Source organism: Podarcis gaigeae (assembly GCF_964106915.1).
Source record: "Podarcis gaigeae genome assembly, chromosome: 4".
Lineage (NCBI taxonomy): Eukaryota > Metazoa > Chordata > Lepidosauria > Squamata > Lacertidae > Podarcis > Podarcis gaigeae.
The window spans coordinates 34,889,979-34,916,484 of NC_139677.1; the positions used below are offsets into that span (position 1 = coordinate 34,889,979).

General features: G+C 44.3%; 1 protein-coding gene across 1 annotated transcript in view; it reads left to right on the plus strand.

Moving 5' to 3' along the window:
* Window positions 1–1,836: 1,836 nt before the first annotated feature.
* Window positions 1,837–26,506, plus strand: part of GABRG3 (gamma-aminobutyric acid type A receptor subunit gamma3) — a 302,573-nt gene continuing 277,903 nt past the window's right edge. Inside the window, exons 1-2 of the mRNA XM_083734488.1 lie at window positions 1,837–3,614; window positions 12,931–13,079. Of these exons, the coding sequence (XP_083590614.1) occupies window positions 3,562–3,614; window positions 12,931–13,079 (202 nt within the window). The 5' untranslated portion in view covers window positions 1,837–3,561. The remainder of the gene's footprint in view (window positions 3,615–12,930; window positions 13,080–26,506) is intronic.

Consider the following 26,506-nt stretch of genomic DNA (forward strand, 5'->3'; position numbering starts at 1 on the left):
ACTAAACATTCCCTCGCATGTCTGCTCTAGCATTGCAAGGAATGTCGTTCTTGACTGCCTCTCATGGATCATATCCCACACATTATAGGGATGGGGAAATATTTCCAACATACAGTGCAAGCGGTGTGTGTAGTTGGAGCAACTAAGGTAAATTTTACATTTGTTCAGTAGGCTGGTTTGTGCACACATCCTTCCAACCAGACAAGCAAGATGTAGAGTTCAAGTACACATTTCAGCCAGGCCAAAATAACAACAGCAATAAAAAATGTGGGGGAGGGGATGAAGAAACGTCAGAGGGGTGTGGCCCAGAAGAGAGTTCAGCAGGTCAGATAGAGAGGCCTAGAGGTCTATAATTTGCCCCTACCCTACCCGGTGTGTGTGTGTGTGTGTGTGTGTGTGTGTGTGAGTGCGTGATGTTCCACACCTGAAAAGATGCTGTTAGAGGGCATGGAAGAATACCTTCATTATTACAGAATAATGAGCCTGGTTTTATAGCCAGTGAAAAAGATGGCACCAAAAGCAGAATGGAACAAAGAAGCAAAGACTGTATCTTTGAGAAAGCTTTTATATCCCCTAAGAGAGGGGGGTGTGCATGTGTGGCTTTATTGGTCTCTGTACAGCCTGGAGAAATCTGTGATCTTATGAGCATCCTGAACATTCCACTCCCAGTGCTCTGACATGACATATTCCTTTTGGGGGAAATTGTTTTCTTTTTAAAAATGGAGCCTAGTGAAGTGTTTTGCAGAACTCTAAAACTCTGATTTACGATTGTGAGTTGCTTCTAATAAACTTATGGTGTGTTGTGTTTTTATTCCATTATATCTCATTTAAGTTTACATGTGCACATAACTTTTTATCTGTTTGTTAGTATTTAAATGATAGGGCTTTTTATCTCCTTAGTTTTAACACTGTGCTGTACTTTCCCCCCTTGCAACTCACATTTCTCTCTGATCTAGTAACTGCAATATGAATGAAATAGAATGATAAACACCTTATTTTCCCCAGGAATCCAACCATTTTTTGGGGGGGGCGGCAAATACCCTTTTATAAAAATAGCATTTCCACCCTTTTCATATATTTGTGATGGTTTATGACAACAGCAGACAAAACCATTTTAAAATGAGGATGCAGAGTACGTCTCAGTGACGTGAACCTTTAAAGTGCTTAGATTGTCCTGACTCAACCAAAGCTATGAAGATCTACAAGTGAATCAGGAAGTGGTGGAAGGCTGAGCCTCTGAAAATGTCCTCATATTTTGGAAAGCTTTCCCTACATAAAAAAACACCTCCTTGCAAATAGAAACCCAGCACAGTAGGCAAAGAACTGAATCTTTGTCTCTAGTGTGGTAGTTTTCTATTTGCATGGGATTACAACACAAGTGAGTGTCCCAAACAATATTCAGTCTGCAGACTCTGAAGTGACATTGTTTGCTCTACCACTTCCGCATGGTAGAACCTCATTACCCTGTATGGTCACTAGGCCTTGAAAGTCTGGGTTAAATCCCATGGAATTCACTGAGACAAGTTATCGACAAATAATTAAAGCCATTGTGACCTAGTTGTTTTGAGTGTCAGACCAAGGTTCAGATCCCCACTTGGCCAAGAAGCTCACTGGGTGACCTTGGGCCTGTCACTACCTCTCAGCCTAACATTCCTCACAGGGTTGTGGTGGGGATGATATGAGAAGGGAGAAAGCCATGTATGCAGCCTCGAACTTCTTGGAGAAAAGGATGGGATATGGATGCAATAAAAAGGTAGGAATATACGTTGATTTCCATGTGAGTTAACTGTAGGTTCCGTTGATGAACAGTCCTTATAATATAGCTGAATAGCTTTAAGGAGATCAGGGTCCTTTTCTTACTCACCCTGTTAGCAGGGTTCAGACGTTACAAGAGCAACACAGGTGAACAGGTTGGTGGTGCTTTTAGAATCTCTTTGGAGTCTGTGGCTACCAATCTCTTTTAGCCAAAGGAACCTAAATGATTTCTCCAAGGCTGTCAAGGACGGGGTTAGTCCTCTCAAAGTCCACCGCAACAGCAAGCTCAGCACAGTTGCTCCAGAGAATCGTTTCAGCTATTGGCATTCTCTTCGTATTGTGACTTGGGGGCGCGGTGCCATTGTTTGTAGCCAAGGGGAACTGGATCAACTTTTCCTCTTCCCTTCCTCGGGGTGCAAAGAATCGTTATTGCTGCGGGTTTGTTGTTTTTTAAATGGGCGTGGGAGAGGGGAATTCCCGTTCCCTTTCGAAATACCTGTTTTCATGCGGACTAGAAACCTGCGCAAACCTTCCTGTGCGCGAGCTACTAGCCCACCTCATTCCCTGCCTGGATATTCCTGCGCTCGCGAGTTCTATTTCGGATCAAGCAGTGGGCGGATGGCAGCAGCGGCGCTCGTGTTTACTCGTCTCCAGACCCAGAGAGGATCCTGCTTGGCCCACCAGATTCTGATTCAGGGTCCGCCTCCTCAGCCTCCTCCTCCTCGTCGCCCATCCCTGGCTGCCAAGTCTTGCCAAAAGCTGCGGTGGGTTGGGGGTGGTGGGGATGTGACCGCCCTCTTTCGCGCTCGCCTGGCCATCCCTGCAGCTGGCAGGGACCTCCCCGCTCTCGCAAGGACATCCGAGGCAATGTTGACGAGGCTCAGCTCGGCTCGCTCCTCAATAACTGTCAGCGTGGGTCGCCTGGCGAAGAGTCAGCCAAACACAGCAGCCTCCTCGCGAGGCGCGGGCGGCACCGGGAGGTGCTGCTGTTGCTGCCGCTGCTGTTGCCGTCGCCCAGTCAAGCTGGGGAGAAACTAGACCCCCCATCCCGCTCCTCCAACTGCCCCCTTTCCATTTCTTCTGGAGCACCTTGACCCTCAAGGATGGAGAGGCACCGTCTAAGCTCCTAGTGGCTCCAGCTGCCCGGGAACAAGCCAGGGACCTCTTGGCCGTCCGGGGAGGGAGGGAGTGGGGAGACCCACCGGGCGCTTCTCAGATGGTGAGGGACCCCACGCAGCCTCGGTGATCCAGGTCGGAGGAAGCGTCCCACGTCTGGGATCGGAGCTTCCCTCCTGTCCAACGCCTGATGTGCTTTCTGCAGGCGCTTCTTCTCCTCCTTCTCGGACGTGTCTCCACCAGCCGAGGGGCATGGCTGGCTGACGCGACCCTCCCGTGGACCAGCAGCTTGCTTGACCAGCTTAGACAACTGGGGGGGAAGTGGGGGAGGGGAAGGGGGTAAGGAGAAGGGCTGTGGAGCACCTCGGACCACCTGTCAGACCCTCCTCGGATCCGGAGTCCCTCTGGGATCGAGGGAAAGCTCGCTTTGCACTTGGGGGGTCGTGGGGGTTGCCTTATGGGAGACGTGGAGGAAAAGCAGAATATGCCTTGCAGCGCGCGGAACTGGGAATAAGGAACAGCCAACAGCGGGGAAAAGAAGATAATATCCGTGGTTTGCTCTCCCTCACCTCAGATACCACCTCCTCCTCCCCTTTGCCTGAACATCTCCTGCAACCTCTTCTTCCTCCTCCTCCTCCTCCTCTGGGTCTGCTGCACTTTCTCCCCTCGCTTGGCTGCGCTGCTCGGATCATGTCCGCTAAGCTTCTGGTGGGCTTCTTCCTCCTGTCCGTTTTCCAAGCCTGGTAAGTTTCATCTGGCGCGCTTCTCCTAGCCTGCTTCTCTCTCTCTCTCTCTGTCTCTCCCCCTCCCTCTTTCTTGGAATGTCCGTGTCCGAAAAAACCACCATCTCCAGCTGCCCAAAATAACGTTATGATCACAACAATTTTGGGGGGTGGGGGTGGGTCGCTCTCCTCCACAGCCGTGATTTTCTCCCCAGCTGGGAAGAGGCGCCGTGAAATGGACCAGCTGCGAGCAACTCATAGACACACACACTGTCACTTTGTAAGCTCAGATGCTGCTCCTTCCATCCACGCATCCTCTTCCCCCTTTCCAAGGCTCCAGAAATCGCTGGTGGTCGTCCTCTGGAGTCTCTCTCAGTCCCAAGACCCTTCGTTCGCCCCCACCCATTGCAAAAAAAAAAGGTAGAAGTTTCCTCTGCACTTTGTAGGGGAATCTAAAGCGAGCCTTCATCACAAAGCCAGCCCAAAGAAGGCTCTGTCTGCAGGGGACGAGATTCCCCAAGTGGTTTTTGTCTTATGTGTCACCCTCTTATTTTAAAAGAGGATTCACTTGCGAGCGATTTGGGTGGCGCCGCGGTGAGATCCAAGGTTTGACGTTCACTCACCCGGGTCAAGATTTGGGGGCGAACGACGGCTGATCTTTAAACATGCGAGTCGAGGACCAAGGCAGGAGGAAATTGATCAAGGCAATTAGCCTGATTAGCTCGCTTTTGTTTCTCCGCAGCTGATCTGGGGAATGTCTTGCGAGGCTCATTTCGTTAGACGGATCAAAGCGATTGCCTAAATATCTTGTCCGGGATTATCCAGAGAGATGGTTTCCTTTGATAATCATATTATACCGGGTTACGATAATGCCTCGGTAATAATCGTGTCACAATCCGTTCTGGAAAATGCCGGCACGGTCATTCCGAGAGCGATCTGCTCGCCCTGTTCGGGGTGGTTTTATTGGGATCCCTTCTGCCGCTTCTTTGCCATCTCTCTCCTCGCAGAAATAATTCTGCTAAACTTCAGCTAACGGGCGGGATGTCAATCAAAGTTAACTCCTTTGCAGTTGCACCACGTTATTGGGGAAACCCACCATACACCTTCTGCTTTCCCTTACCAGTAACTTTACAGCATGAATCTATGGTTTCATCATTCCTGTGGTATCCACACACCTATCATGGTGGAGAAGTTCTGTTCCCCCTCTAAACTGTCCCCAAATAAGACACCCCAGGGATGCCTGCAACCTCTCAATACAAAATGAGGCGGAAAGCCTTTTCATTCATCTAGAAAGGCATCCCAGAATAACTGGACAACACTTTTTTAAAAAGTTTAATCTAGTGTTTACAGATACTGCAAATGGCAAGCTCCAGCTTCCCCTTTCACACCATCCAGGAGGGGATGCCTTCTCCAAGAGAGAAATGTCCAAAGATGGAGGCCTCTTGATCCATTACAGGAAGAAGGACCAAGTCTCTTGAGGCACCTTAAAGGGGAGGGGGGATCTGAGGACCTTCAGCTGGCATTGCATTGCAGTTCCCACCATCCCTGACCATTGGCCATTGTGCCTGGGGCAGAGGAAACTTAAGAGTCCCAAAAGATATTGGGGGGCCAGAGAGTCCCTACCCACTCGAAGACTAATGAGGAAGTGATTATGCTTGGCTCTAGTCAAGGAAAGGTTATGGTGCAATTTGTTGTATTGAAGGTTCCACAAGACCCAGTTGCTCATCCAGTCTCTCTCTCTCTCTCTCTCTCTCTCTCTCTCTCTCTCTCTCACACACACACACACACACACAATGCAGATTTATTTATTTCACATCGTTGACTAAAGTTGCTTTAATCAGGTGACAACTGTACACATTTTATTCTGTCATTTTGCCCTTTCTAACCCTTCCCATCCTCTAATATGCAGTGATAAAATCACCCTGGCTTTATTGAATTGCTTTGGGGTTGGGGGAAATGCTGATGATGTTCCCTTTTAGGGGAGAAATTAGAGGGTGGTGCATCTGAAAAAGCTTCAGCCAAAGATCAGTGTCTGGAGCAGTTACTTAGTCCCAGATCCTTCCACAGTGTACAATGTCTCCTGGGATGTTTACAATGTTGACTGGCTCTCAGAGCTTCCTAGCTTTGATTTAGGAACCTCCGAAGCTCTGAAAATCATTGGCCCCATCTTGACTCACTATTGCCCTCACTGATAGGCAGTGACTCTGGGGGGTTTCAGGTAGGGACTTTCCCTATCCTACTTGACAATAGGACCTTCTACATGCACCATTGCCTACTGAGTTAGAGCTCTCCCCTTCTTAGCAAGACCCAAGAGCCACTGGTGAGATGGAAACCCTATTGTGTCCTGCAGCAGATGTGCTAGTTCGATGAGTGAATATTGCTCCACTTTAATTCAATATTATTGCACGGAAAGGAAACAACCCATCTGCAATGGTCGTACCATTCAAGTGACCATGGTGGCATGGTGGATGTTGCCTGATCAGCCCTGTACAAATGGTTCTGTGCATTCCATACAGTTGCCAAAAGGAAATGCTTTTATATATCATCCTCAAGGAACACATGAAGCTCTCTTGATACAGACTGTTGGTCCATCTTATCACAGGACTATCTATTTCAACTGGTTGCAGGTCTTCTAGAGCTTTGGGCAGAGATGGGCATTTCACTCATCCGTTTAATTTGGGGACGGGGAACCCATGACCTTCATATGTTGCTAGACTCCAATTTCCATCACCCCTGACCTTTGGCCATGCTGGCTGCAGCTAATGGGACTTGAAGTCCAGCAGCCTCTGAAGGGCTACAGGGTCCCCCATCCCTACTAAACTGAAGCTCCCAGGGATTGAACCATTTGCATGCAAAGTGTGTCTTCTCTGCCATTCTGTATTCTTTTTTTTAAGCAATAAACTCCCTGACATAAGGAACTTGCCACCTAAATTATCTTGATCATAGTTGTGTATTGCTTCAGGCTCAACTAAATTAGACACATGCTTTTTGTTTTTCTTTTATTTTCCTTCAAAGCAGCAGTCATGTGGGACTGTGACTGGGGAAATTCGTCCTGAGGGAAGAGGTGTTCAGTCATACTCCCATCCCATTTGCCCATCAAGAGGAAATCATACAGACACCATATTGCTATATTTGACTGGACTGGGCAAATAGCAGCTTCAGAAGGGTGATTCAGATCAGCAGGTGGGAAAGGGTTAAACACCCCACCTCACAGCACCACTTTCTTAATCAGATTGGAAACCCCGTGCAACTGGTTTAATTAAAGAAAACACACACATAAAATTCTGATTAAGGATATCCCAAGTCAGCTGTGGTATAGCACTTAACTTCTGCTACTTTGTAAACAAGAGGCTGAGACTGTTGCTAAGAATAAGGATAGAGATCTATAACACACCCCACCCCACTTGATTTGGTACTCTAGCTCAGAAGTGGAAGCACACAAACAATTCAGGATTCTTCCCCTCCAGTCTCTTTTCCATCTCCTCACTCCACCCTTAATTGGATCCTGCAAAATCTCTCTGGGTCTAAATTCTATCAGATCACACACCCTGCACAACTGATGTCAGCTTGGATTTTTAAAAATAAATAAAAACCCCAGGCCCCAACTCATTCATAACCTAAGTGCCCTGCTGAGTCCAGTCAAACATCCTGCTTCCTGGAAGCCCATATGAAGACAACTCTCCTCAGCAACTAAAATGCAGAGATCTACAGTGGTACCTCGGGTTACATACGCTTCAGGTTACAAACTCCGCTAACCCAGAAATAATACCTCGGGTTAAGAACTTTGCTTCAGGATGAGAACAGAAATCATGCTCCGGCGGCGCAGCAGCAGCAGGAGGCCCCATTAGCTAAAGTGGTGCTTCAGGTTAAGAACAGTTTCAGGTTAAGAACGGACCTCCGGAACGAATTAAGTATTTAACCTGAGGTACCACTGTATTGCCTTTGAACACAGAGGTTCCATTGCTAATTTGACATCCTCATGAATTTGTCTACCTCCTAAGTCAGCAGACATCATCATTTATTTATTTTTTTACAAGTGAATTCTACAAATTCATTGTGTGGAAAAGACTCTCTTTGGTCTGTTCTCAACAGTGACTTTGGCCAGTCAAAGGTATAGGTCAGTGGTTCTTAAACTTTTTCTCCCATAGACCACTTGCTGAGGGACTCGGTGGATTTTTCTTGTACTAGATATCAGAATAATTATAATTGCAGTTTTTTGCTTCTTTTATTCCTTAGAATTCCACTGTATTTCTGTTTGAGTGCTATAGACATACAAGAAATAAAAGAAGCAACAAAAAAGTATGCAATGTGCCGTCTTCTGTCTTCAACGGCAAATCCATAGGCACCTGAATGAAGCTCATGGGATCCTGGTGACACTCCATCTCCTTGATCCCATTTTGTCTGTCCATTTCTAGTTGTGATACTCTTTGTGGGATGGGATGGCCAGAACTGTACACAATATTCCAAGCCTGACCATGCCATTCATGTATACCAAGACACTATGGTACCAGCCTGTTTCTTTTATACTCCTTTCTCAATAATTGCCTTTTCACCACTGTGGCATACTGAGTCAATGATTTCATTTAACTCAGTACTCATCACATTCCTGATATCTCTTAATTGGATTTTTATTTTTTTGCTGCCATTTTAATGTATAGTCATGACCGATTTTCTTGCCTAAACATGGCTCACTTCCCACTTAACATTGGAAAGTTTTACCCAGACAAGACCCATTGAAATGAATAGACTTAGCTTAGTCATGTTCATTCATTTTAGTGGATATACTCTGAGTGAAATTTAGTTGCATACCACACATTGAATCTCATTTGCCATTTTGTTTTTCACTCACCCAGCCTGGGGTGGTATTTTAGAGTTATTCCCAGTCTGCCTGGGGGTTCAATATATTGAGTAATTTGGTATAATCCACAAATTCGTCACCTCTCACTGCTTTTATCTGACTCCAGATCATTTATGAATACAGTGATACCTCAGTTTAAGAACAGCTCTGTTTACGATCTATTCAGTTTACGAACTCCGCAAAACCAGAAGTAGTGTCCCGGTTTACGAACTGTACCTCAGTATAAGAACGGAAACCAAATGGTGGAAGGGCACTGGCGGCAGGAGGCCTCATTAGGGAAAGCGTACCTCAGTTTAAGAATGGTTTTGGTTTAAGAACAGACTTCCGGAACGGATTAAGTTTGTAAACCGAGGTACCACTGTACATTAAGCAAAACTGGCTCCTCCTCCATACAGATTGGGGGGGGGGGATTCTATTGCTTACAATCAAAGTTATCCATTTACTCATACAATTCACCTCTTCTTCCTTATTTAGCTATTTACAATCCATAACATGATCCATTCTCTCACCCTGTTACTCAAGGATGTATGGTGAAGAACTTTGTTGGGGTAGTTACAAAGATAGCACCCTACCCAGCATTTTGGCTCAGCCCTAGTTGGTACAAAGAGCATATTGCTAGTAAGATAAATTGAGGGTGGCCCACATTCTCTGTAGTCTGCAATGTGGGCAGATGACCTGGGGATCAGATGAGCTGTGCAAGGTTTTTGTTCCTTGAAATAAGGACTCTGGGGAAGCTATAGAAGGAACACCATTCTCAGTACAGGGCCATCGTTCAGTCTGCACAACAAATGCTTTGAGATTTCAAATCAAACACCTGTCCTTACATTTCCCATTGGGCAATTTCTTTCAAGCCATTCAATTTGCTATGAAAATAATGCCAATACAATCAGACGCTTCTCCTTTTTACAGGAAAAAAAGTTACAAAATGAAATCTCCCCTCTCACCAATAACATATATGCATGCCGAGTTAATTCATATTCTAGTCTCACCCACCCACATGTAATCTGGTTACTGTACATAGCCATTTTAAAAAAGTTGAAATGTTTGACATGAATGTAGATATAGCCAAGCTTCACTTTCTCCCCCCCCCCTTCAATGTATTATTTGGCAGCAAACATATTCATTGTTACTTTGCGATCAGTTCCTCAGGGGCACCAGTAGGAACATAAAAGATTTGAGGCTTGGTCCCATAGAAACCAATTTTCATATGAAGACGTATGTGTATAGATGCAGATTTTTATAATTTAAATGCCACAGAAGGCAGGGCAACCATTTCCTTATCCAAATCACTGCAAATAAATTCTTTGATTAATTTGCACCCCACAACAAGTCACCCCAGATCAGTTCTTCATTCATTCATTTACCCTCTATTATTTTTTTCCATCAGCTCCTGCTCCAAATCAAGTTAATTCCTCTTCAACAACCCCTTTCATTGCTCTTTAAATTCGCCATGTCATAGCTGTGACACCCCACAGTACCCCCTAGGCTTGGCGCCCAGAGTGGTGGAACTAGTCACACTGCCCTAAATCCACTTCTAGAAGCAGAATGGGATTTCACTGTGGAGAAACCTGTCCAAAAGAAAACAGGAATCCAGCAGTTGATATGTACTCAAGGTGTAACTCAACCCAGAAGTACTCTGCATGCAATGGAGTTGCACTGGCTGCAGCTGAATACAGATGGAATTTGCCTTGTAGCCTTTAATAACTCACCTCCAAAAGAAAATAATTCATTTAATGTACCTTGACAAATCATGAGTGTCATCACCGGAGAGAGAGAGAGGGAGGGAGGGAGGGAGGGAGAAACTACAATAAGGCTTAGAAATAAGTGCCATGAGCAATGAAACACAGCTTCCTTCCACATTTTTGGTTTTTTGTATATAAAAAAATAGTTCATATATCCCAGACGTATTAAACTGTAATTTAACTTGGGCTGTACTCATGTCCAATTGCTTGCTGGTGCATCGTATAAATGAAAGGATGCTGCAGCAAACTCCCTGACATAATGAGCAGGTTAACAAATATGGAAATCTACCATAACCCAACACCCCAGGAGAGTTACAAAGAGAGGGAGAGGTGAACAAGCTGGAAGGAAAAGAAATGAGCAAGATCAAAATTTTGTAACATTGTGCATGTAAAGAAAGAGGAGGGCTAGGAAAGCCTGCTTCTCCCACAACTGCCTTGAGAAATAGGCCAATCACAACCCAAACTATCTGGTAATTGCTGCAACCAACCTCCTCCTCTTAACTCCTCCTGCCCCCAGACAGGAGGGAGTTCTGGGACTTTCAAGCAAACACCTAAACAGGGACTCAGAAATGGCATCCACTTTACTGGCCCCACCACAGGTTTATCCACCAAGATCCATCTCAGTTTACACTGTGAGCAGAGCAAGCTTCTAGCACCCAGATCTGGTTTTGCTTCCTGTGGGCCTCCACATCTTCTACCCTACCAGACCTAACGGCCACCAGCCATCACTGGCTGCCCTATCATGCAAAGTGACATGGAACACAGAGGAGAGAAACCACACACACAAAGCATGGCTTTCCATCCCCTCACTGTGAGGTTACAGGGAACCAGGCAGAGGGCCTTCTCAGTGGTGGCACCCACCCTGTGGAATGGCCCTCCCATCAGATGGCAATGAGATAAGTAACAATACAACCTTTAGAAGACATCTAAAGGCAACCCCGTATAGGGAAGTTTTTAATGTTTAATGATGCTTCTGTATATTCTTGAAGCCGTCAAGAGTGGCTGGGGGAACCCAGTCAGATGGGTGGGGTACAATTATTATTATTATTATTATTATTATTATTATTATTATTATTATTATCATCATCATCATCATCATCATCATTATTATTATTACTAGTACTACGGGACGCGGGTGGCGCTGTGGGTAAAAGCCTTAGCGCCTAGGGCTTGCCAATCGAAAGGTCGGCGGTTTGAATCCCCGTGGCGGGGTGCACTCCCGCTGCTCGGTCCCAGCGCCTGCCAACCTAGCAGTTCGAAAGCACCCTCGGGTGCAAGTAGATAAATAGGGACCGCTTACTAGCAGGAAGGTAAACGGTGTTTCCGTGTGCGGCTCTGGCTCGCCAGAGCAGCGATGTCACGCTGGCCACGTGACCCGGAAGTGTCTCCGGACAGCGCTGGCCCCTGGCCTCTTGAGTGAGATGGGCGCACAACCCCAGAGTCTGTCAAGACTGGCCCGTTCGGGCAGGGGTACCTTTACCTTTACCTTTACTAGTACTACTATTGTGAGGGGTATACACTATACATTTAAGTTGGTCCCTGGGAATATGTTCATCTATTTCTACTTTGAAATGTATACTTTTAATATACCTCAAATGGAAACAAGATTCACCATGCTTTTAGCAAAGAACACAAGATGTTGTGTTATATGTAGTCAGACTACAGAACTCTGGAGGTCCGTTCTTAACCTGAAACTGTTTTTAACCTGAGGTACCACTTTAGCTAATGGGGCTTCCCACTGCCGCTGCACCACCGCCACGTGATTTCTGTTCTCATCTTGAAGCAAAGTTCTTAACCTGAGGTACTATTTCTGGGTTAGCATAGTCTGTAACCTGAAGCATCTGTAACCTGAAGTGTCTGTAACCCGAGGTATCACTGTATTTGTTCACCTAGTGCTGATTCTGACCCCAAAAAACACTCTTTGGAGTACTGGGGGGCAGCGGCAGAGGGAAAACTCCAGAATAATGTGGGATGTGGGATGAGGGGCTGCTGGAGCAGCAGGGGAAAGCATTCCAGTTCAGATGTGGATCCTAATATGAGTTAACTGAATGAGGTTCATGGTGGGGAAGTTCATGCCCTCTGCCCCATTCCATGTTGACCAGGAGGACCCCCACCCAAGAATCCAGAGAGGGCCTGTGTGGCTGCAAGAAGACTTGGGTGACTGGAAACATTCCTTCCATGAGGCTCCTTCAGTTAATTTATCTTTGGATTGAAGCCAATGTGTCCAGGATACTTTTATCTTATTTTCAAACATGCTACATTGAATACCTGAACTCCGAAATGCTGAAGATATATAATGACTTTTTAACAGGGTGACATGATCAGGAAATATTAAAATAACTAATCCTCCCTCCTTCACTTTCTTCCTGGGCAAGAGATGAGGAAGCATGTGTTAAAGAAGCTAGATTTGAAGTTCTGCAGGGTGTTCTTCCACCACCTCAGGCTGCTACTGCAAGTTAAAAACTACACAAAATAGCTCATCACACTGATATAGAAGAAAAGTGGCATTTGTCCCTAGATTCACCATCTAGTGAAAAGTAATGATAGAAGACTATTCAATTATTTTCCATTAGAGTGTCCTACTTAGACTTTCTTTGATTTCCCCCCTTCTTTTAATGGGAAAAACAAATAACTCTGAATGCTCCCCCATGAAATGACTGAATTATGGAGGAAATAGAGGCATTGCACTGCCCTTCCTCATGTGACACTGTCCTGTGGTTTATGTTTTGAATTGCAGCTCAAGAAAGGTTGAAGAGGATGACTTTGAAGATTTCACGACAAACCAAAAATGGGTAATGTCTCCAAAAACGCATGACACTGACGTGACACTGTTGTTAAACAAGTTGCTGAGAGAATATGATAAAAAGCTGCGGCCAGACATTGGAAGTGAGTGCTCTCTTTCCCTTTAATTTTCTGTAATGGATATATCCTATTGAAGATGGCTGTGTCCGTATTTTATTTTTGTTTTAGTAACCAATGTACATGATCAGAGGCATACATAGAGACCAATGTGTATTGGTTCAGGCTGACTACAACCTGTAGTAGAAATTGGATTGTATACGAGACACTGGGCAATCAGTAAATAGTACGAAAATAAAATGGTAAGGCTATAATGATATATATTAGTGCATCATTGAAATCAGCGAGACTAACCTTTGAGTAGACATGCATAATAAGATTGTGCTGTTTGCAACATAATAAAAATATACACATTTTATAAAATGGGTGCATTTAGACTTTTTAATAGTACACTTTGGCTTCCCTATCTCAAAAACCGTTGGAAAGCTGGGGAAGATACAGAAAAGGTAAACTGAAATGATCACAAGGCTAGACCATCTTCCCTTGCGTGAAAAGTTAAGATGTCTGAGCAGTGGCATAGCGTGGGTTGTCAGCACCCGGGGCAAGGTGAGTAATTTGCGCCCCCTAACCCTAACCCCCAGATGTTGTGCCCGGTGCGGCCAGCCCCCCCTGCACCCCCCACGCTACGCCACTGTGTCCGAGTGCTTTTTAGTTTGGAAAACAAGATGACCGATACTATGGAGATCTATAAAACTATGGAGTGAGAAGAGAGGGAATAGCTGAGACATTTTAATCCCTTTGTCATAATACGAGAACTTGGGTACATAAGGAAGTTGATAGGTAGTAGTTTAAGGACAAGACAGATTGTATAGTTAATTAACTTCTGCAATTCACTATCACCGATGTGATAACATGCATTAATTTAGATGCATCTTAAAAGGGATTAGGATTAATTCACAGAAAATACATCTATAGCTATATATGTAGGTATAACCACGACATCTAAGAACAGAAGGTGGCATCCATTGGATGTCCCTGACGCGCAGCGTAAATTCATAATGCAGAGTCTTCTTCAGTAAAAGAATAAAAGCTTTACTGAGTTAAGTTACAGATAGGTAGCCGTGTTGGTCTGCCATAGTCAAAACAATAAAATTCCTTCCAGTAGCACCTTAAAGACCAACTAAGTTAGTTCTAGGTATGAGCTTTCGTGTGCATGCACACTTCTTCAGAACTAACTTAGTTGGTCTTTAAGGTGCTACTGGAAGGAATTTTTTTGTTTTTACTGAGTTAAAATAAACTTGTTTGCAAATAACAGCATAGTGAACAGAAGATTAAACTAGCTTCAGAGCATACACAGAGTTTCCATTGAGCACAGGCTCCACCACACACTGAGACTGAGCCACAGAGCCACACACGGACACTGACTGAGGCACTTGGTCTACCTGCAAGCAGATACAATACGTATACAGAGAATGAGTCATCCCCAAGATGAGTCACAATGATTCAGCATGCTAAATGATTCTGCAGCTTTTCAGCATTTCACAACATTTCTAGACTCCTTTACTGCTTCTGCTCTCATATACCTTTGTCACATGACAGTCCACCCCACTGACAGAAGGCATATGTTAGTGGAACTGAGCGGGTGGGATAGTTGAGAAATTCCTGCTCCAACCGCAGCCCTCTGCAACCCCTGAAACTCTGCCAGGAGGAATCCCCAGTCCTCCGGAGTAGATTTTCAGGGGACTGGGGTGCAGGGTAGAACACAAAAAATAGTCTTCATCCTTCTTCGGCTGAGGGATGTCTTTCATCAGCAGAGGGTAACATCTGAAAACTTAGATGTTCAGGGACAGTGTATCTGCGACAGCAGGCTGCAGGGGGGAGATTCGTCATCATCACATTAATTTATGAATCTCCTTTTATATTGGTCTCAAGATGATTTACTAACATATAATAAAACCGGCTAAAAATAGTTTTATAAACAGTACAACCTCCTCCCCCAAGACGGTGTTGTTTTTTTAAAAAACCAAACCAAACCAAACAAACACCAAAGACTGAGACCTTTTCATTCGGATAGAAAAGATGGATGAACAAAAAATTCAAAGCCAGATAGTGGACACCTGTCTTATCTCGACAGGGATGCTGTTCCACACAAAAGGGGTAGTCATACTGAAATACTCTGAATTATTGTGGAGTGGGCTTCTCATATTTTGAGGACTTTCAGGAGAAGCTCCTCTGCAGAACACAGTGACCTACAGGGTGAGTTTTCAAGGATACACAAGAAGCAATGGAGTAGGCCCTCTTCACTGCAACTTCTTGGAAGTTAAAAGCACATTTGTCAACAAATAAGAGCTGGGCCCCCAACCCATATCAGAAATGCATTCCAAATTGGAGTCTTCCAGCTGCATCTTTCCAACAGAAAAGTGGCCAGGTTAAGAATCCTCCCCCCCTTCTTAAAGTATTATTCATATAATGTATTGAAAGGTGAATTCCTGCTACCCTATTTTGATTAGTTTCTCCCTCCCAATGCAACCTCATAAGACATAGTATTTGGTAGCCTCCTTTCAATCCTCTGGATAAAGTTTTCCTGTGTGTGTGTGTGTGTGTGTGTGTGTGAACGTACAGGGGGTCAGTGTCAGGGTGCTGTCAGCAGGTCCTGGCTGGTTGCCCAGGGATGTATAAAGAGAAGGAAAAGTTTCCTACAGTCCTTTTTATTTCAAACTTTACAGAGAGAGGTTATAGAACCCAGCCCCTTGGATAATGGCATTGTCCCGAGTGAATCTCCACACCCCCTTCTCTCCCACTTCCTCATTCGTCATCCTCATCATCTTCTCTATGGGTGCCACTAAGTGCCCTCTGTCTTTGAGCTCTTTGCTCTCCTACTTTTAAGGCCTGCCGGGTTCTTGGAGATGGTGGGTCTGGAATGCTTTCTAGTGACAACTTGTCAGCCAGCTTCTGCTCTGTCTCTGCTCCTCCTCTCCCATTATTTCTCAGCTTTCCCCTTCATCTGCCTCTGAGCTGTGACCTCCCACAAACCACTGTTGTAAATCTATACTGTTTTCCTCTCTTCCTCCTCCCTGGAAGGGTCAGGCTGGGGAGGCGGTCAGCACCACTCTTCCACCTCTGCCAGCCCCTGACAGTCAGAGGGAACAGAAGAAGGGAAAGATCCATTGTGCAAGAATTTTAGCAAAAAGCAGCACATCTAGCCAGACAGAAAACTCCTGTAGCAGCTTTGCAAATTGATCCACAAGTCCTTCTCAGATAACTGAATTAACAGAGGGCCCTTTTGAAGTGGCTTGGGCAGAGCAGCTCAGAACCCATTATTAAGCATGGATGAACAAATCGGGAACAGCCTTGTAGAATCATATGAGATGGAAAAGGCGAAAAGACTATCAGGTCCAACTTCTGGGCTGCAAGCCAGAATAAACAAAGCCTTCTAAACAGGTAGCAGGCAGAAAATGATTTGCCTTAACAAGCACTTTGCATCCCTAGATTCACAGATCCCTGATTCAAGGAATAGATCTGGTGTGCTGAAAGTCACCCAGGTGTGAGGAATGGGCTGTAATGCATTTTACTTTTTAGCCGTTTGTTTTTGTTTGAAAACGCTCGAGTTTATTTTGTTAATGAGGTGCTGTGCAACTGGAATTAATTTTTATTGAATCAGGCCAACGTATGCAGATAAAGACTCAGGAAGTGATTTGTGTATGACAACAGGCTCTCAGACACACCTAGGTTAGGCACCTGCATGCAGTAATTCTGCCGTTCTAAGCAATAACTCAGAGTTAGCACCGCTAGCTGCCTGGAGCGTAGAGTAGAAGAAGAGTATAGGACATTTCTGATGGTTCAAGGGAAAAATAGGTATGAAATGAGAATTCCTGTATGACAAAATCCTGGTTGGGGGAGAGTACTCTTTGGTGCGGGAATCCCAGCAAAGATTTTAAATCCACAACATATGCAGTAAAATCAGGGCTCTTTTCCAGCCAGAACTCGGTTCCGGTGTATGGTGTAGTGGTTAAGAGCGGTAGTCTCGTAATCTGGGGAACCGGGTTCGCGTCTCCGCTCCTCCACATGCAGCTGCTGGGTGACCTTGGGCTAGTCACACTTCTCTGAAGTCTCTCAGCCCCACTCACCTCACAGAGTGTTTGTTGTGGGGGAGGAAGGGAAAGGAGATTGTTAGCCGCTTTGAGACTCCTTCAGGTAGTAATAAAGCGGGATATCAAATCCAAACTACTACTCCTCCTACTCCTCCTCTTCTTCTTCTTCTTCTTCTTCTTCTTCTTCTTCTTCTTCTTCTTCTTCTTCTTCTTCTTCTTCTTCTTCTTCTTCTCCTCTCAGGTGGGCACCATTGCCATTATAAGAGAATACGGGAGGTGTTCATGTTGAGTTCCAGCACTCCTTTTTCTGGAAACTGAGTAATGTTGTTGGCATCCTTCTGTCTCAAGAAACAATGGAGTGTGCCTCTGGGGGTGAAATCAAATCACTGCGTTTGCAAGCATTGAAGTGACCTCCCCAAGGCACATGTCTGGGCAGTCCTGGGTTGCCCAGATGTCAAGACCTCTCTCAGCCTCACTGATGTGGTCCAAAGCAAAGCAGAACAATACATATGACACCAGCTTAGCTGCAGGAATCGCTGGAAACAGGCGTACAAGGCACCACCCATTCTGGATTTGGGTAGGGTTCACTCCCTGGCCTTTTCTTTTCCTGAAGATATTCAGCAAGGCAGCAGAGGTTTAAGATCTGATTTTTTTTTATTTTCTTAGAAGCCACCTTCCCATGTTGGCAAGCCCCATTTACCTGTATGTGCAGAAACCACCTTCTTGATTGCTGGATCCACCATTGGTCTCATCTGCTCAATCTGCCAGAGCCTGTCTTTGTATGCAGAGGAAGTCCTTAACTCACTGAGGGTTTGAGATCCATTAGCTACCCTCACCTGGTTTAGCCGGCTAGTCGAAGCCATTCTCTAACACCCCATGTACCACATGCAGCAAACTAAAGCGTGGAAATCTAGGCTTTAATATATGCCCTTGTGAGTTCCAAAACTTTCCTCTTCCCTTAACATAGAAAAAGACTACATGTTTGGTTTACTGAAAATCTGTCCAGTTTAGCCGCTTCAGAGGCTGAGCTTCTCGGGTAGATTGAGGGATCGAAAGCTTGATTACTTGGTCCCTCCCAAGGTAAGCTAAGCCTGGCAGGACAGCTTACGCTATGGTATTAACCTTTTCATGCATTAAGATTATCAGAACGATCGCGTGCAACTAAGCCACTTGCCCCAAAGATCAGATGTTTTTCAAAAAGCAAGTGACAGGAGAATGCACTTAAAAGTGTGGGATAACACTTTGATGCAGCATCATCTAACCTCCCCGCAAACAAATCACAACGAATTTGCAATTAGCCAATGTCCTCTTATCCCCTGGCAAACAAATCAGGATGAATGCTCAATAAACAAGTAGTCTAGCTGTATCCATAGCCTATATGGTGTGGGTTTTTTGTTTTGTTTTAAGGGTTGTTTTTTATTTCCCTGCTTGTATAACCCAGCTGCTTCAACTAAAGGCAATTGGTTACTAATTGAACTCAGCCCGTCTTAGTTCACTGCTAACACAACCTTGCATAGTAAAATCCAGTGTTAGAAGAAAAGCTGTTAATATTTCAATTTCATGGGTGCATCATGCTAGGCATAAAGAGCTTTCAACACCTGATCGAATGGAGCTCTTAAAGTTTGAACAATAACATGGTTCACAGCCAATAGCAACACCTGCAGCTAAATTTTGGAAGTGCTATTTCGTTTTATGCTGGGCAGCTTGTCCCCAGGTCACAAACTCTGGAAATAAATCATCTCTCCCACACAGGCCTGGAATGAGCAGAATAAATCACGTTATGATTCTACAGGGAACTACCTAATAATAAAGTGAGTTTCCATAATGTTAGCTGTGGTTACACATTTTCCCCAATGCTGAAAGATCCGTTGGCAAAATAATTCCCATTATCTCTCAGCATGCAATCATAAATCTTGGCCTAGATCAAGGAGTCAAATTATTTGACATCTCATATATTCCAACAGATAGGGTAGGAAAGTCCATATAACTCTGGACTGTATATTGAGATACTTAAATAACTCCAGTAAACAGCAGCCTAGTTTTTGTGAAGCACTTATCCTTGCAAATGCCAGCATAAGGGTAGGAAAGTGAATCGTCATTGTTGCTGTGGTTTAAAGGGATTCCATCTTCTTCTCCATGTCTTCTATTGGAAAAAGCCCAACTTTTGAGCTCATGCAACTGATACTTGGGTACCCAAGACAGGATGTGCTGTCATCCATTGGTATGCTGCCTATTAGGGCTGGGTGATATCTGGCTTTCAACATCACAATATATCACAAGCCAGAAATCACTATATACCGTATTTTTCGCCCTATAGGACGCACTTTTCCCCCTCCAAAAATGAAGGGGAAATGTGTGTGCGTCCTATGGGGCAAATGCAGGCTTTCACTGAAGCCTGGAGAGCCAGGCTTCAGGAAGCTGTCCGCAAGCCGTGGGAGAGCTGTGCGAAGTCGCCTTTGCGAAGTCGACTTCGCGCAGCCCTCCCACGGCTTGCAGAGAGCTGCCTGCACCCCAAAGCCTGGGGGCGCGCTGAGCTCAGCGCCCCTCAGGCTTCGGGCTTCGCACAGCTCTCCCACGGCTTGCAGATAGCAGCCTGTTCTGGGGTTGGGGGAAGCTCGGGCTTCCCCCGCCCCAGCCCCGCGTCTGGGGGGGGGAATATTTTTTTCTTTATTTCCCCCCCAAAAAACTAGGTGCGCCCTATGGGCCGAAAAATACGGTTCTGATATATCACAATGTCTGAAATAGGGATGGAGCTATGTAGAGGCATTGGCTGGCTCCATGGTTTTTCCCTGCATTGTGTTTTTTGCATAGCAAGCTCACACATGCACAACATGATCCACAATATATTGCCAGGTCAAAAATTAAGAAACTGGCCTCACAATATGGACTTCAAACTGGTTTTGGATGATATAGCGATATATTGCCCAGGCCTACTGCCCATCATGCTGGCCAACAGATACATTTTCTGAGCTGGCAGAGATACATTTTGGACCTGGTTGGGGGGGGGAGATCCCTTGGAATGTGGTACTGGAGTACTCCAACATCCATATTGAGCTCCTTTGTTAGGAATAGCTCAGGACTCCATGGCTACCTTGAAAGCAATGAGACTATACTAATGTTAGTTGGGCTCTAGTGACATGATGGCCTGTAACACTTGATTTAGTGTTCTCAGCCAGCTGAAATTCCAGTGGGGGGCATATTCACAATTTCTTTTTCATTGATAAATTACTATTTGGTAAGATTTAGAGACATAGGACCTTCAAACCTCTACAGAAGAGGACCAGTTAGGCTGCTCTTCTCCCAGAGGCAAATTGACAGTCTCTTGGTGACCTTTGGGAGAATTTCCAGCTGGCACAGTTTTCACTCCTGATGAAGTCCTGATTGATCAATGGGTTAAGGAAATGATGATCAAAGACCAACTCCCACTGACTAGATCCCAACCTGCTTCCTACGGAGCTTGGCATGATAAAGCAGCTGGGATCATAGCTGTCAACTTTTCCCTTTTCTTGCGAGGAATCCTATTCGGAATGAGGGAATTTCCCTTTAAAAAGGGAAAAGTTGACAGCTATGGCTGGGATGGTACATAGATGGAGGAAAACTCAAGAGAAATCCAACTGAGCATTGGTTAGAACTCATTTTAAGGGATACTAATCTTCCATTCTTTGGTAACCATTACAGTTATCTAACTCTTAGACATAGGACTGTCTTTGAAGCATTTGATGCAGAATCAAATGGCCAGATTATTAACTGAGACTTGCTGATCTGACCACAACATTCCAAGCGCTTAAAAATCTGGCGTCTAGGTCTTTTTCTGGGCTCGATTCAGAGTGCAGGCATTGACTTACAAAAGCCTTCAATGGTCAGGCTATTCAAAGATCCACCTTTTTCCATATCAACCTGACCATATGCTATAAATTTCAGCAGAAGCTTTCCTGTGTGCCATCAGGCATTAGGCAGATGGCAACTGGAGACTGGACCTTGCGGCAGTGACATTTAGGTTTTGGAACTCCCTCCTCAGAAAGATTTGTGCGCGACCCTCTCTTTTATATTTCTGGTGCCAAATAACATCAATATCATTCAGGTGAGAATTTGGGAAGGAAGGAGTTTGACATTTCATCATTTTATTGCTTCAGTTTAAACTTTAAGCTGTCTTTTATTTTTGATGTTTTAGTTTGATTTCTTGGGTAAGGGATAAAACATTAAATATGTTGCATATTGGCAGAAAAGGCAAAGGTCATACAGAGGAGCTGAACCAGGTGCTAAACCGAGGGCCATTTGATTTTCTGCCAGGCACCAAAGTCACATGGCTAGCTCCTATGCCTCTGCTATTGGAGGGGAATTCTCTAGTTTCATAAGCTATGATGTAATTAATCATATAAATACAATACATACAATATAGTGGTACCTCTAGTTATCAACTTAATTCGTTCCGAAGGTCCGTTCTTAACCTGAAACTGTTCTTAACTAGAGGCGTGCTTTCACTAATGGGGCCTCTTGCTGGTGCTGCGCTGCCAGCACACGATTTCCGTTCTCATCCTTGGGCAAAGTTCTCAACTTGAGGTAATTGTTCCAGGTTAGCAGAGTTTGTCACCTGAAGCGTTTGTAACCTGAGGTGTTTGTAACTCAAGGTACCACTCTAAAGCATTTCTAAAACATATAATGCATTAAAAGGTAGACAAGTGTGCAGTTTTCTTTGTCCTGTTACTTAATTTCAATTTTTTTTTAGTTGTATCCTCTTTGAATTGGAATGCATGCTTCATTCCCCTTCTCTGCCTGCTCACTCGTTCTCTTTAGTTAGGATCTAAAGAACCACACAACCATCACCCAAAAAGGTTTCTTTGGCTTGTAATTGTCAAACAGCAACTATGACATAGCAAACCAGTTAACCTGCTTTCAGTCTATTCAGTTGTGCACATTTGCAAGCTACTTGGAACGCCTTCGTTCTCTTAGGTCATTTGAGTCTCTATGTAACAAATCAAAATATGGCATAAAAGGAGCTGTGTCTTTAATCTATAGCATTCTTTTAGAACAATATGCAGGTGATACAGGAGGTTTGGGGAAGAGACTTAGGGATCATAACTGCAGATAATAAATGGCAATCAATTTGGCATAACCCATCCCTATGAACAATCTCTGCTCGTTTGCAGGAGGCTTCTCTCAAAATTATATTTCGCTGGCACTGGAATCCATTACGTCTAGCCAAAATAAACACTACCATCTCTCCCCTATGCTGGAACAGCTGCAGAAAGATAGGCTCATATTTTCACGCACGTTGGTATACTCCTTTTGGGAAAAGGTGTTCCAGATTATTTTCAAAATTGCTCATCAATCCCTTCCACCCAATTCAGCTCTTGCCTCGTTATTCTTAGACTCAAACTTAAACAATAACCTTAAATGCAGAGAATTAGTATTTTTTCTATTATCATCAGCCCAATTAACAACCTATAGAAATCCTCATTAAAACCTGCTTAAATAATATTTGGAATGTGGTTCTATCAGAAGGCCTTATTTACCATAGAAGGGTAATTAAAGGCACTTCAGAGATAGACACTTTTGGCAAGACTTGGCTTCCATTCTTTTCCTTGATAAATGAGGCAGAATATACTTTTATTCTGCCCATAACACAAGAATCTCTGTGGAGAGGATACTTGAATTGACAATGCATAAATAAACATATTGCTTGTGTACTGTGTACAGCATATGAAACTTAATAAGAATGTACCACTGGACATTCTCCAAGTTACTGTAGTTATATGTTGTTCTTGCATTTACATGAAAATCAATAAAAATTATTTGGATTACAAAAAAACCACTTATGCATTTAAGGTGCATTTCAAAAACCAATTTGAGGGGAAACATTCCATTGGGTGTATGCAACACAAAACAGCCAGCTTTCAGAAGGATCCCATTCTCTTTTTTTGCTCTGCTAATGATTAGTTGTACTGGTTGGTTTATGTCACTAGGTGTCAGTGTAGTACTGTATGCACAGCTAAGAGCACAATATCACTAAAGGTCAAAATAACAAGTGAGGCCCTTTGAAAACAACTGGATTTTCATTAATTTCCTGTTCCCTATGGCTGTAATCCTGTGTTTCCTTAAGTGTCTGTGTTCCCTTAAGTGTCCCATTAGCCCTGTTGGACACAGTGAGATTTGCTTTTGAGTAAACAAACATAAGCTGGACTGTGCTGCAAAGGATCCCCCCCCCCCGGCTCTGTGGGACAAGACTATATTTCTTCAATAAAAACAAGCAATTAGACTTATAGCCTTTTCCCTAAAAAAGAGAGAACATTTCCAAGTGTGGTAGGATTTTCAACAAGCCACGTTGTGTGAGTTTAATGCAAAATATATCATGGTATAGAAAAGAGAAGCGAAATAAATGGAAGAGAAGATAAAGAAATGTCAACTAATATACTGTAGTTGTGCTTTTTTTAAAGAAGTCAGCAACCAGTCCAGCTGCATTTTAAATAGGGATTCAAATATGAATGCCAGTGAGGTGTATAAAAGCAGATAATCTATATTTTCAAATGCTCTTTGTGCTTAGAAATGCCTGTGGAATACAGCACTTTTGATGAACTGAATTGCACCTGATTATTTTCTATTTATATCCCATTTTGATGCCTCAAGGCGGTAGCTATCAAAGGCACTCTAGAACAATGCAAAAGAACAACAAGGTGGTGTGTGGGTTGTAGGTGGACTTGAAATAATTGGAAACCCAGTCACTCTGGATGCCCTGGTTTATTTGGGGGTGGGGTAGGATGGTTGAAGGCAAAAGCGAAAAGCCACAATGCACAAGAAAAACATCACCCACATTGCTAGGGACCCTGGCCTTTGACTTAGGAACTTAATGTATCAGGCATGCCAGACACTCCAAAAGCCACAAAATGGAATGCAATGTGGTGTACACCGTAGGAAAAATGTGAAAGGCACTGTGTGACATCTGACAGTGTCAGAGTGTTGTGCAATGAACCTTCTAATGCAAGCAAGACTTCATTCTCTCCTGCTCCCTTCCATCTCTGCTGCATCTCCTCACACCCCCAAAATCTCCCCAAGAGCAGAAGCGGGGGCTGCAGAAAAGAGGAGAGGAAAGGGAAATCCCATCACGTCCATGTTAGATATTGCCCATTAAGAGTAATTTATCAGCTTAAGTTCATAAAATAAGATTCAAGTAATTGCAGAACGTGGAGAGCTCTAACAGCAAATTGTAGAGAAGAAGAAGAAACCATGTATATTTCAAAAGGGTGTTTTATTAGATTATACGGAAATTTCATGAGGCAAAATTCATGAGGTAAGACTTGATTAATTGTAAAATGTGGAGACAAATGAAACAAAAATAAATTTATAAGATGTTAGGGAAATTATCACATAGCACACAAGAGAAGATTCAGTTAATGATTAATCCACAAGTAGGAAAAACGTAATTCAGCAGAGTATGATGAGGCAAGGTGCGATTGATTATTAAATTTAGGTACCAATGATACTTACAAAATAAAATCAAACCTCTTCTTACAGCCACGTAATAGAATCAAATTGTACAATTCACATGGAAAAGCTTGGCCAATTTAGATAATTATTAATGTAGGTATTAAGCACATTTGGGAATATAAATAGAAATAGCTATTAAAATGAATTTATGCTTTAAGAAAATGAATGAATTTCTGGTCATATAAACGGTAACTTTATTATTAACTTAATGTAGGTCCAGAGATCTGGGTGAGCAACAAGTGTGTTTGCATTCTGCCAGTTGAAAACGACCTATAGGGCAATCTAATTCCCCTTTTGTGTCTCTCTTGAAGGTGTGGGGGTTAGATGGGCTAAAGCTTTCCTGGTTAGCATCCCCCTGGTCACCTGCAGAAATGTGTCAGCTGGTGCTCAGTTTCCCCTTCTGTCCACCCTAAACGGGCAGATGGAAATATGGCTGCTGGTATTTTGATTGATTGATCCATTGATTAACCCATTGATATCGGGGACATCTTCCCAACAGTGGGTCCTGAACCCCTGGCCTACCTGGCAGCAAGCCAGTATGCTAAGTCCAAAGTTCAAATCCACACAAGCAAAGTCCAAAGGGTCAGGAAACTCAGTCCAGGGTCAATCCAAGTAGTCCAGTAGTCAGAACACAGTCGAGAATCAAACCCAAAGCACAGTTCCACAGAGGCCCAGGAACATCCAAGCAAAGGTCAATCAACATGGGCAGCTGAGCAGACACAGCAAGCCAGCTCTGCTTCCCTCTGCAAATCCCTTTGCAGGCTGATTGCAGCACCTGGACTTAACGAGGCAGGTGGCCCTCCCCTGTTCTGAGCTGAGGAATCACACACCTCCTCCCAGAGCTAGCGAGCCCCACCTGGCCAGCTAGGAAGCTGGGCTGTGGGCCTTGGCCTGCCTCAGCCTCCTAGAGCTCCCATCTTGCTGCTCCCTACACCTCAAAGCCCACCATGTTCATGGAGACAGACCCCCCCCCCCGCTCTGCTGATGGGTCCTGTGCATTGACTCCCAGCCCCTCGCGATCCTCCGTCACCCTGTGAGTATTTCCTTCCCCCTCCCCTGCTTGTCCTGGTGTGTCCAGTTCCAGCTATACCCCTCGCCGGGATCCTCTTCCACCCCGCCATCATCCTGCTGTGGTTGCTAACAGAAGCCTTTCAATGGGCATTTGATCCTTAGCTGACCCAGTTGTTCTCATTGGGCCCAATGTGGGTCTGATTACTGTGCCAGAAGAAGGCTGGTGCAAAGAAAAGCCGGCCTTGCCATTTCAGCAGGGCTGAGGATGCAACAGCAGCTCCACAACTCAGTGAAGCCCCTGCAGATTGTGTGTGTGTGTTTGTGTGTGTATTGCTCCCTTATTTATTTGTCCATGTATTCATGGGCTTGTAGTATTTTTAATACCGGTTCTACTGTTCTGTGGATATTACAGTTATATGTTTTTATTGAATTTTATTATGTATGTGGGTTGTTGGGGTTTTTGTGTGACTGGTAGTACATCACTTTGGGCAAGATAAAGTGACTATCAAATTCAATAAATAAATAAAAATATTACTCTTATGGAGAACCACCTTATAAGTTGGTTCAGTGCCCATTCTGCTGGCCGGCTGCATTAACCTGGCATGCCCAACTTTTGATCCTCACTGGTCATTTGATTTCAGAACAATGTGGCTAAACTCACAAACTGAATGTTAGGTCACACATTGACCTGGTATGTGTGTTCTATATTTGAGGTAGAAGCCTAGGTACTGGATCCATCCTGTAGGAAAAAATGAGGTCAGTGAGACCCTTTTCCTTCCCATGGAAGGGCTCAGTGCATAGCCAGACCCATAGGATCCAAGTAGTCTTGCATAATGTAGCAAACTCCAACACTTCAATTTGTTGTTGTTGTTTAGTCGTGTCCGACTCTTCGTGACCCCATGGACCAGAGCATGCCAGGCACTCCTGTCT